This window comes from Dicentrarchus labrax, unplaced genomic scaffold (assembly GCF_905237075.1).
Source record: "Dicentrarchus labrax unplaced genomic scaffold, dlabrax2021, whole genome shotgun sequence".
In the NCBI taxonomy this organism is placed as follows: domain Eukaryota; kingdom Metazoa; phylum Chordata; class Actinopteri; family Moronidae; genus Dicentrarchus; species Dicentrarchus labrax.
The window spans coordinates 5,089,925-5,102,636 of NW_026136724.1; the positions used below are offsets into that span (position 1 = coordinate 5,089,925).

The 12,712-nt window shown below is 42.0% G+C and overlaps 1 protein-coding gene and 1 long non-coding RNA gene across 3 annotated transcripts in view; both read right to left on the reverse strand.

Annotated features, from left to right (window-relative positions):
* Positions 1–3,130, reverse strand: part of LOC127359279 (uncharacterized) — an 89,508-nt gene extending 86,378 nt beyond the window's left edge. For both annotated transcript variants that reach the window (XR_007882632.1, XR_007882633.1), the window contains exons 1-2: positions 3,044–3,130; positions 1,872–1,959 (exon numbers count right to left, since the gene is read on the reverse strand). This is a non-coding gene — a long non-coding RNA (uncharacterized LOC127359279). The remainder of the gene's footprint in view (positions 1–1,871; positions 1,960–3,043) is intronic.
* Positions 3,131–6,693: 3,563 nt separating this feature from the next.
* Positions 6,694–11,739, reverse strand: phlda1 (pleckstrin homology-like domain, family A, member 1). Its single transcript, XM_051393194.1, has 2 exons — positions 11,040–11,739; positions 6,694–9,246 (listed from the first exon to the last, which is right to left on the reverse strand). The coding sequence occupies exon 1, from the start codon at positions 11,541–11,543 to the stop codon at positions 11,079–11,081; it is 465 nt and encodes a 154-aa protein (XP_051249154.1). The 5' UTR covers positions 11,544–11,739; the 3' UTR covers positions 6,694–9,246; positions 11,040–11,078.
* Positions 11,740–12,712: the final 973 nt, after the last annotated feature.

Genomic DNA, 12,712 nt, shown 5'->3' on the forward strand with positions numbered 1-12,712 from the left:
TGACATCACCCTCTGCCTGTGTTGCTATCGCAGCCTCTCTGTGGTTTGTTTACATAGCCAATCTGCTCCGCATGCAGCTGAGCAGAGCGACTGAAACTGCAGTTTTTATCATCTACGCCGGCGATTGTTGGAACAGTGGAAAGACGAACAGAAGTGGTTTTGGCGAGTTTGTCTCCACTTTGAATGAAGTTACACTGTACAATAATAGGTGAGGTAAAACCTTTTTTTTCTTCTATGGAGGCTGGTGGCGATATTACAGCTGTTTCTGGTTAAACAAAAGGTCTATCTCTGTAGGGAACCAGTCCATCTTTAATCTCCACCAACTCCTGGAGGAAATATCTGACTCTTCAGCTGCTAAATGCTCCACTATGTTCACCAGACAATTTAGTCGTTTCAGGTTAGGCAGGTAGTATACCATTGGATTCAGGACATGGCTTTTTGCTGGAAACAGCTGCCTACTGCAGCTTGAAGAATAAAGGTGGGTGATATTTGTCTGTGAGTTTATCACTACAACCAACCTCCTTTCATGCTATAGTCATTTGATTCACTGTTGAATGTTGATATAAAAATATGGATTAGTGCAGCTTACCCTGTGGCTAGTGTTGCTCACTTTTAGGCCTTAAACTTGTGAAGATAACTGACTTGCATGAGAGTAGTTGAGTATAAGAGCAAAAGTACAAATGCAGCCAGCCCCTGAGCTTCAATGTGACTACAAAGCATCAATTATCAAAAGCACCTGGTGTTATTAACATTAGTCTCGTCTCCTGCCTCTCCCCTTTTTCACGCCGCTCAGTTTACCTGACCAGAAACTGTGATGTAACTCAATCAATGAGATCATGTCACATCCCTTTGAGTCTAAGAGAACAGAACTGAACCCAAAACAAGTCACTGCGTCTATGAATCACAGAGAAGGCGAGCGATGACCTTGGACGCCGGGGCAGCTTTGCCTCCGAGACATGTTTGCATAACTGAAACTCCAATCTGCACCCACACATGTACACATGGAGTGAAATGGGCAAAGTGACAAGCTGAAATACTTTTCTCAAAAAGCGAGCTTGCCTTGCTCATCATTTTCAGTCTTTCTTACCATTTGGGTCATTTACATACAAAGTATAAAACACACAGTTTACTGAGCAGATGGCTAAGTATTTCTGGATTTTTATATCCCTATACCACACTGCACAGCCTGCTAATGGCTAATTACATAAAGTATAATGGTTTAATAATGCTGAATAGTGAGAATGAAAATCTGAAGTATGGGATTATTCATTTTGTGTTCCCCATAATCCTCTACTGCAGGATAATGGAACAATAAAAAAAAACACACACTTACTAGTACCCATACTTTATCAGATATCCACACAAAAGCACAGACATGTTGGATTTGACTCTGACGCACAGGCTGAATAAAGCACCATAAAGCAATCTTACACCTATCTATCTTAACGCCTACATAGTTGGGAGAAAACAAAACAGCGAGTGTGTGGACAATCTGCTCTCCGTTCTCTGTACTGATGAGCTGTTTCACCGCCTGACGGAGCCAGTGGAGTCGGGCTGACGCCAGATGTCCCAGAATAATGGGCCTTTCTTTGTGTACCTGTTATCTCCTCGCCAGCCACTTTGAATAATGAAGCGATCTGAGGGTTTTCTACATGCACATCTCTGAGTGATCTGTGATTACGGATATGACAGTGGATGTGGCTTGATAAGAATGGCAGCTGAGTCCCTCTAATCTAAGTAATGAACATCCTGAGGCTGATTATGGCTTTTATAGAGCCGTTAACGACACTTGTGTGCAGTCTGAAAAGTTTTCTATAATGGAGTGAACAAATGTGAGAATAAAACCAGCGCAAATCAAACCATTGACTCACTGGTTCTGCAAAGGTTGGCATGGCAACCAATCAAGCACATCAGCAACACATCAGCAGTGCTAGAGGGAATCTTTGACCATCAGATTGGCTGAAATGAGATGTACAAAGGAGTATAAAAAAACACAAATAATTATAATACAATTTCATGGAGCATGCTGACACTTTAGCACAATGTATCATGCCACTGTTGCAGCACACTCACTATATTCAGTGGATGTCATGCTGCATTATGCTGTGCATGTCTAATGAGTGAGGCTTATAATTAAGCACATCACATATGTTTCATGCATCATGCTAACACATCAGCAAAATGTGTATGTTTGGTACATTGTGCAAAGCCTTAAATCAATGCTGGATTTCCAACCAGGTAAAATAGGCAGAACCTGAGTTTCACTGTGTGTCAGACACAGAAAACCTGGTGGCAGGTAGCTTAGGAGTGTCCGGTCTCTGGGAATATAATAAAGTTACCACGCTGCATGCATAAATGGGTTCAAACAATCGTTACATTTTTAAATGCAAGTGTAGCAATGGAAAGGGAAGAATTCCAAAACATGTTTTATGCTTAATTAAAAGTGCTCTGATTATTATTATATTAATGATGTGTATAGTGACAAACAAACAGAGAATTATCATCTAACTCTGTATATCCCCTCAGTTCTATGGAGCATTTTAGCAACTCTTAATTCATTGTTTTGGTTGTGCAGATTTTCTGTTTTGGTTCCCTCTCACTGCTCTCGTCAGTGTCCAGCAGCAGGAAGCTGTTCTTAGTGAAGCGACTATTTCACCATAGGTCCTAAATCTCCTCATTAGTCATACACAAAATGTAATTGCGCCTTCACCGTTTTGACAGTTTACGAAGCGACTGTAATGGTGGCTTATTCAAAAGATTGCACTCTGGAACCTGGTTTCAAAAGTTTATGGTTTTATGCAAAAACTGTTGTTGTGTAATGGGCCTAAGAACAACATTAAATGCTTTATGAAAGAACTATAAAAATTAAAAAACAATTTGCAGCTATCATCCAAAGTGGCATTCCCATCACCTACCTTATCGCAGTAACATTTGTGTCGGTTGTTATTGCGCTGCAAAACGCTTCCACCTTAAGTTGCAAGCCCTGTTCTCTGCAGTTTGTGTCTTCTGTTTACTTGGCCAAAGGGTAATCGATTTGACTCACCTGTAGATGCAGGACTTGACTCTGTATCCCCGGCGAGACGTCTTCTTGCAAAGGTAGGGGTGATGGTAGCTCTCCGGCTGGTAGGACTCTTCTGGCTTTGGCTGGTTCGTCTCTCATTACAGGATAAAAATGGCACAAAATTGTTCCACTATCCAAAACAACAAATCAGTTCACCCTTGGCTTGGTACCACTCACTATCTCCACCACTGTTCTCCTGGGTGCGTTGCATCAGTGGCTAATGAGTCAGACCAGCTCTCAAACCGTGTCTTCTTTTCCAGCAGATGCTCTCATTTTCCATGACTTTGCTGTTTTAACTGTTTTAGAAAAGCTTTAAATTCAATTGGCAAGAGAATGGTAACACAATAGGACTGAATTGCTAGCTGCTCTGCCTGTACACAGTCCAATGCAAACACTTCAGCAAACAGTACTGGAGGGCTTAGCACTATCTTAATGTTAGCCTATATGGAGCATTTGCACAGAACCCTAAATAGGCTACTGGACAAAGGAAATCACTGTTAATATTTATAACAGAGTTATTTTACCAACAAACGTGTTCAAGTAATATTCAGTTTATGATTCAATAACCCTCTGAGGCACGCTTGCACTGCAGTGCTCATATCTAATCAGACACAATGGAGGGTGGGTAAGGGTATTGATTACTCGGAATATCCTGGGATTTATAAATAAACGAATGCAGTACAATAAAATCAACAAGGCATGACAACTTTCATGCACCGTTTGACGGGCAGTGCTGTGGCATACATACAAATGGTCTGTTTGTGGGCTGGACTGGCTTTTTTTCCCTTACAGCATAGCCAAAGATCCAGGACCTATCAGCGTCACATGCAGTATATGGCATCCTCTGGTCCGTCCTAACAGATTAGAGTCCGGTTCTAGGGGAAATTCCCTTTCAAGACTTGGAATCAAAGATACTGTGCGTCAGAGGTTTTGTGTTATGTCACCTGACAAGATGACACTGGGGAGGGAGAAATAAGTCAGTGAGGAGTTTATGCAACCCACAGTGTGTTTGTGACTAGAGTAGAGAAGGACACACAGAGTTAAAGAACGAGACATGTCTGCCAACATAACTTCCTCATAATCGTCTGATGTTGCCCTCAAATATTGGGGGCATCTTGCTGACCCAGCAGTGTCTGAAGCTGTCTGACATCCGACAGGCCCCACCGATGAAACAAACTGGCAGCTTAAGTCTTAAGTTCCTCTGTGCCATGGAGCTCCATCGTTGCCCAAAAACTGTCAAAAACACGTCTATGAGCTACACTGCTAAACTATATTATTGGTGTTTTTAAAGCCGTTTTCCCTCTTTAACAGGAAGCAATGGGCTCGTGGCTGAGTGCCATGGAGAAGGTAGGGAAGACTGACTAACACGTTGTTCGCGTTGGTCTTTCCATGGGATTCATTGATAGCTTTATTCCTTAACAAAGAACTCCTTATCACTCCACTCTGATGAAGATACTGAATTCAGCCAGAGATTCAGGTTTCTGGAGAGACCCCACAAATGTGTATTAAAAGCTCCTTAGAAGTCACTTAGATGCACACGCACCTGCTATCACAACTTTCTACGTCTTCCTCCTGATCAAAGAAAGACGGTGATGGTGAGGAATAAGTTGGCGGTCAACCTACATGCCAAGACGGAGCTACAGAGGCTTCTTATGTAATGTTTGAGGAACAGCTGCTGCCGGGGAGTTCAAAGGGACGCACCGCCATGTCGGATGGATGTCAACAACAAGAAAGGCTGTAACTTTATCATGTCCTCACTGATCTTTTCTCCCCTTTTGTAGGTCAACCCCAACACAAAATAATTCTTTCTTTGTTAAGCTGAAGAGAAAGAGGAGGTCTTGGTAAAAATTCATTTTACAGGTCCATTAGGTCCTAATAGTTTCTTAAGAGCACTATGTGATTTGGTCGTAATTTTACCGGAAAATATAGATGGATGTTCGGAGACTCATTTTAGTCAGTTAAACTATTTATGATAACCTTCAAAGCAACTGTTTATTTCCAGATTTCCTTTAAAATAGGGCACAGGCAAAAATGAACTGACCATGAAATGGAAACTTTACTTTTCATATGTTAAATTGTGTGCCTGCCTGGAGACAAATTGCAAATTTTTTATGTTACGTTGGCTTAATTAGAGTTGAAATTACTTGAATTTCTCCCATTGGTGATCAATAAAGGAATAAAGGAGCATCTTATCTTATCTTACTGTTCTGTCCACGAAACTTCTTAGAAAATTGACAGAAAATTATTAGCCGTAAAATAAAATGTTATACCAGAGATTAAAGTTTTAGTTTCCTCGTCACAAAGCTGTCAGTATAATGCACATATTACTTATTATAATGCTGCAGTTACAGAGGAACCAAAAACACATTGCCAGCCCTTAAAGTGACACTATGTAACTTTTAAAAGAAGAAATGACAGTTCCTCTTAAAAAATAGCAGTTGAATTCATAAGCAATAAAACACAACACAGAGGTTTTGCTGTTGTTGCCTCACTTGTATTGATTGTATCGTAGCTTATGGTGGCTAATGTCAGCTAATTTCAAAGGACCAGTGTGTAGGATTTAGTGGCATCTAGTGGTAAAGATGGAGATTGCAACCAGTTGAATACAGTTCAGCCTTCCAAGGAGAAACTACAGTAGCCTTGAAACTCGAAACGCCCTATCTAGAGCCAGTACTCGGTTTGTCCGTTCTGGGCTACTGTAGAAACATGGCAGTTCAGCAACGGACTCTGTAGATAAAAACAGCCGACTGTAATGTAACAAAAACACAAAGATTATTATTCTGAAGTGATTATACTCTAATGAAAACATACCTATGAATATTATATTCCATTTCTGCCAATAGATCTTCTAAGTGTTACACACTGGACCTTTAAATCAATATTACTGCACAGTCTGTTTGCCAATTACATGACTCTTCAGTATTTGTGTGCTACTGCTACTAAGTTTTGACATTTACCACTATTATGTAACTGCCACTTGTGGCCACAGTGGCTCAGCAACAGTGACATAGTCTCGCTTTAATGTTTCTCGCTTTTAATGGTGGTGTGCAACATTCTTTAAAGATTTCTAGCTGTCACTTTTGATAAACATCTGCTTAATGCCTTAAGTGCATTTCCGGTATGGTTCCTGATTCCCAGTGTGACTATATACATTTTTTTAACTTTCTGATGTACAGACAAGAGGAAAAGCAGTATCCAAGGGACGTAGCAGGTGACCCTAAGGTCCAGATTTCAGTATTCAGTATTCAACCTGCTTCCTGACACAGCAATGTTCCTCTCCAGTGGCAGCGAACCGTTCATGTGTCAGAAAGGATGCCGTCATGTGCACCGTGTTTAATTGAATTAGCTCGGCTTTACACAGGAGTAGACGGAGCCACGCGTGCATTTGACATTACACACTGGCTGTTTATCTGAGCGGCAACAACTGGCAGTGAAACCCAATTCTCCACATGGGTTCTACTTTTAGACCAGGAAACAGGAGGTGAAAGGTTTAGCGGTTGTAAAGCATGAAAGACTGGAGACCGACAGAGCAGCAGCTAGTTAACCAGGTCATTTCAATGACCCCCATGAACCAGGGGGCTCTGACATTCATCTGCTGCTGTGCAGAAGGAAAGAAACCACAAGAAACACTGTGCTGTTTTTTTTTTTTTTTAATGGAATGTATCTTTTCGAGGTATGAAAATAGATCTCACGTTGAAATAAGAAATTGGACAGTGGCTACAAAGGGCACAGCTATAACTGTGTGTGTAATGATGGCAACAGGAAGGCATGTTAGAGAAGCATCACACCAGTCTCATTAGATAAAGGGCACAGCTATTACCCTGTGTGGGAGATGACAACAACACAGAGGCATGTGTTGGTTCAGAGGTGATACACTGGCAAGAGGGGAAAGCAGTGGGAAACACTTCCAGCAAACAGGAAACGACATGAGCCATGGTGAAATAAAATGTTTCTCGACAGCAAGACATCCCTCCATCATGGGAAAACAATGCAGAGGCAATTTTTGAGACCATTGCCTGTTACGTTCCACTAAATGTTACCTTGTGTATCACCACCTTTAGAAGTTTCACAACAATCACCCTGTTTAGTCTGTCCTTTTTTCTCATGAAAAGCATTTCGTGCCTTGCAATATAGAAGTTGCAGGTGAGAGATATAGTTTTATGAACATTTCTCAGAGGCAGAGCTGCTACAGAGACAGAAATAATCTGATTGGTTGTGGTAAATATCAGTGGGTGGAGCCAAAATCTGTGTTTTAGCTTAATTTAGCGAATTGGCGAGCTTGAATTGCAAAGAAGCAACTTAAGTCAAAATGATCCGCTACAGATAATGTACTTTTTACGAGTATGAGTAGAGTAGTAAAATGTGTCAATACCTGTACTCAAAAACTTTTATTTAAAAAAATTGCTCTGTAAATACTTTTCTGATAAATATAGCACCTTCTGATCAACCCGTATTATTTCAGACTTCCAGTTAGTCCTGAACACTTCCGGTTTAAGCACCACCAACGTCCTATTTAGACCCCGCCCATTCCAAATACGGATACTAATACAGATTATTTAGTTGGTTGAACACATACAGATGCAGATAATGGTGTACTCACTCATCCTTAATCAAAATACAAGATACGTCCACAGCATTTGGAATATTGGAAAGTCAGCAGCTAGCAAACTGCAATAAAACCTTCCAGCCCTTGTCACACAATTTCATTTATGTACCTCATTTAAACTGGACTCCAACGCACCATGTTTTCCAGGCCACAGAAAACGTTTTAACGTATTCAACCAGTGGGCAACTTTCTGGAATAAATGGGGCATAATCTTGAAACATATCCAGCTCTAACAAAGGCCCAGGAAGTGGCACAGCATTCATTCACAGGTTCTAGAAGCTTGAGACTCCTCGCAAGACTAGTTGGCGAACTTCTGTAGCTGGCGAGCAAAATGCTAACACGTAAGCCTGCCGGGAACATGCTCGTACTAGTCAGTCATAATATATCTCTTGTTACTCACTTGACAATAAGCAAGTTTTTTACGAGGCAATAGTTTCAGCCAAGAAAACTATCTGTACCATTGAGTCCGTCTCCAAACCCTGCCTCTGGTGTGGAGCAGTCGCTGACAGAGGGGGGTTCAATAAGAGTAGACGGAGCTTACAAGCTACAACCGCTTCTCCTGTTTGAAAGTTTAAACAGAGAGAAAATATCTCCATAAAATTCCTCCTTGTCACATGCTTATCAATTTGAAGTACATGCTTCTTTCAGCTTTTAGTTTCAGACTGCACGTACCAAGTCAGAAAAGATTGGTAATTTGTCCCCAGCCACTAAGATTTAATGCAACCACTTTAATGTCTTCAGAGCAGCTCTGTTCCTAGAAAGTGCCAATATAACAAAAACTGCACTGTGTGTGTAACTAACCATGTTACTACACTCTTCTCTGTAACCACTGAAACAAACTGAAGGTAAAAAGCTGGTATCTTACTCAGATTTAAGACTCACAAGAAAGCAAGAGAATTGTGTATCTAATGCAGCCAAATAAAATGATGGGAAATGATTGATGCACACAACAAAAATACTAAGATGTACTGTAGGTATTAATAAATCAAGCCATCAAACAAATTAGGTACAGGTCATGCAGGTATCTCATCGTATATCTATTTTAGCATAGTATATTCCGAGCTGTAGCACTGCACAAGAGAGAGAATGTTAATGATTCTTTGGTTCAGTTGAAAAATGAAAACATGGACAATGACACATTTTACCAGTAATGAACTGATTTGACTAACCTACAGCAACCTGCCTAAGATATCTATAAGCTTATTCCCAATGGACTTTGTGTGTGATACGTAGGATTTGAACCTCCGAGCGAGTATTTCTTGTTCCACTCTAGCAACAACCACACTAAAACATTCATCAACAACATAACAGTTTTTATAGAAAATATATATACACATATAATAAATAAGGGGTGAACCCATCGCACGGTAGAAGACAGTTGTTTTCTTACATGCTTTTTGTCCATCAGTCTTTTGTGAAATAAGTCTCTGTATTGAAAAGGGGACGGGAGGGGGTGCTGGTCTGTGGAAACCACTACATGGAAAAGGGGTTCTCCTGGAGAATGGAGCTCGGCGGTGAAGCGGCAGGGGGAGATGCAGCCCGGCTCGATATTCATCCTCCGGCTGAGTGTCCAATTAACCTGCGGATGCAATCAATTAGACAGACTGCAGACTGATGGAGCCTGACACAGGAGGCAAAGGAAATCTAAAGTCACTTGAAACATGGACTCAATATAACGGCACCTCAGGCGGCTCACTTTGTTCCAACCGTCTGTAACAAACCAGCTCACACAGACAACACACAACTTTTCCCTCTCACTTAATCTGAAAGTTTTAACTGAGGATACAGGTTGTTTTTGTACAGAAAATAAATAACCATGTGTGAGAGAGTGAGGATTAATGCTCAGCAGGGCCGTAGCCAGGATTTTATAAATATGGAGGTCATGAGCCAAATCCCCCACCCCCCACAACCCTTCTTCAGAAAGGTTCGGTCAGACCGCAAAAATAAAATATCTCTGTGGTATATGTGCATATGTTTTAAACATCTGAATGTCGTATTTTATTAATTCATCTTTATTTGATGTATTTCCTAAATCAGGAAAATAAAACTGTAGTGGGACATATTGAATCCATTATTTATTTATTTAATTCCTTGCTGCTGTTGGACTAAAAGAAAAAGTTAAATGTTAACTCTCCCAACAATGCTAAAATCCCTAATTTCTTTAAAAAAAAAATACAAAAGATGTGACCTTAGACCTCAGTGGTAGCTACGGCCCTGCTGTTCAAGTCGTGATCTTGGGTACAAATATGAATAAATCATGGCGGGTTAATGTCGAAATGCCTTTAAATTCATTCATTATATGTGTTTTGATCAAGAAGTAATTGGGATTTTGAATAAGCTAGCAAACTAGGCTTCTTAAAAAACTGTAAAAAGGAGGGGTGGGGGTCAGGTTTCAATGCCTCCCTTCAAATCAAAGCCTTTGCAGGACTAGTGTCTCCACCATGTTTGGGGACTTATGCCTATAATAACTGAATAGTACAAATGTGTGACCACATTGCTTCCAGATGTTAGTCCATTGTTTTGTTTTGTTGGGTTAAAACCTCAGTGTGACAACAAACCACCACGTGACACACAGAGCCACGTGCATGGACTCTAGCTGTCCCAGCAGACACAATGCAGCTTATTTCTCTGGTTAACAGTCTGACGAGCTGGCTCTAGGGGGTCACGTATTGCTGAGACTGTGCTACGGTACAGGTTAGAGTGTCAGAGTACATTTGGAAGTGAATGTATGTGTACGAACTGACAAACAGCGGGGGTTCACCTGACCGCCTGTGACTTCTGCGCGCAGGCTGTGCGTCTTTACGCTTAATTCAGAGTTTCTGTGGCATTTCACCAGTTTTTAAATGTTCAACTTTAACACTGCGGGCTTAAATATGTTCTAACTGTGAGTCATTACATTTTTGAAATGAAATATATAAACAAATATACATCTCCCCAGTACTGATGTAAATAATTACGCGAAGTGCGTCATTTAAACCAATTTATCTCCGCGCGTAAAGCCATATGTTTGGATATGGAGAAGTCCTCCTTGTATGAATTATCAAACCTGCCTGTGAATGGATATCCTGCGGAGGGTTTCACCTCCATGAGGGGGACATTTAGCCAGGCCTACATTAGGGGCTCCCAAACTTTTTCTTTACGCCAAAAATAAATCCACATTGTGTCCACTGCTGGAAGAAAAATCGCTCAGGGTTTGATCTGTGAGGGACGACTGTAAGCTATGGTGAAAACAGACGTCCTCATTCGCGGCACACATATCCAGGGAATAAAACAAAAACCAAAAATGGGTCCTTAATTTGCAAGGGGATCCCCAGGTGGTCCCCGGACCTGGGGACCCCCTCCTTAATCTCGCTTTCTCTTGAGCTGTCTTACCGCTAATGGCGCACCACTGTCCGCGGGACTCGCCGCAGGTCACGCTACGTTTGGCGAGCTGCGGACCGTCTTCTGGCCGGGCATCTGCACGACGAGCAGCTGCTGCTTCTGCCGGGTGGACTTGACGGCCAGGATCGCCTGCCGGTTCTTGTACTGGACCATCTGCAAGGTGATCTCCGCGTTCCAGCCCTCGTCCTGCGGGCACCTGAAGTCGATCTCCTTCCCCTCCATCATGACCACCGTGAAGTAGACGTACTTGCCCTTCCTCTCCACGCAGTCCACCGTCTTCATGTTGGCGAAGTGCAGTTCTTTGACTTTGCCCGCGTCCCCGCCGCCGCCGTGGTGCGGCTGGTGGTGATGCGGCTGGTCGTGCTGCTTGGGCGGCAGCAGCAGCACGCCGTCCTCGGTCAGGACGCAGTGCTTCTTCTTCCAGAGCTGCAGCAGCCCGTCGCTCCGCTTCTCCAGCAGACCCTCCTTGAACACCTTCCTCCCGTTTTCCAGCATCTTCACCTGGACGCTTCAGGCTCCCACCTCCCCGCAGGCTGCTTCAGTGCACAGGCGGCCGGGCGGACGGACAGATGGACGGCTGTCTATCCCGGAGCAGGTGAAGGCATGAGAAGCTGCTGTGACCGCGGTGGTGAGTAGTGTTGTAGTGTTGTAGTGAGGAGGCTGCCTGCCTGTCTGGCTGCTGGTCACAGTGTGTGTGAGGGGGGTTTGGGGGGCGGGAGGGGTCTGCTAGAGAGTTGCACCGCCCCCCTCAATGGCACCCAGCCTCCTGAGACACTGACAACAATAACAGCCTTCAAAATATAACATTTTTCAATGTTGACAGCCACTTTATTTTGAAATTTGGATTTAGTGTTTTAAAGGTACATTGTGATAATGGTGTTAGTCGACTATAATCTAATATGCAAAAATAATCAGTTCAGATGCTTTACTGCACTTTATAGTTTATGGATGGATTTTTATTTTAAATACATTTATACACAATCAGATGATCCAAATAAGGGCTTTGCTAAATAATGCTGGTTTCTGAATGAAAACTTGTTGAAAAGGTGCACTTTGGTTTGTGCTGTTCACATTTCAGTTGTAAAAGGGACTAAACACACAGTAATGTCATTTATTACAATATCCCTATTGTTACTAAATAATAACAATTTAAATATTGAGCTGTTGTGTTCACTTCTTCAGAATATCAGAGGTTCATTAAGTCAGTTATGTTTAAAGCAGTTTGTGGTGTTCACTAAGTACGTTTGAGGTACTTAACTACATTATAGATAGGCAGTTCCCAGTCTGGGGGCCAAGACCCCCAGTAGGGGCTGTCGAGATAAATCTGAGGTGTCCCAAATTGATCCAAGGCATAAGACCGACAATAATGAGTTTAACAAAATCAAATCACTCCTTGTTTGAACCGATTACAATTCAAGTCCACACCTGGGATGAAGGCTGGAACAAATGCTGTACTTTCTACTGCGGCAGTTATCTCAAAGCTGTAGTTGCTCCTTTGCAGGCAAAACATTCCAAGTAGTTTAACTGCTCTAAACCACCTGCAACGTGCTGCTAACATGTTGAAATTCAATTCAATCATTTGATATACTGCATAGAACACTTTTTGATTTAAATATCTATTTCTACTTGTTCAATTTGGAATGCAGGTCTTTTACGTGTAATAG

Coding starts and splice junctions, on each gene's coding strand:
- phlda1 (XM_051393194.1), bottom strand. CDS start 11,543: ATGCTGGAAAACGGGAGGAAGGTGTTCAAGGAGGGTCTGCTGGAGAAG.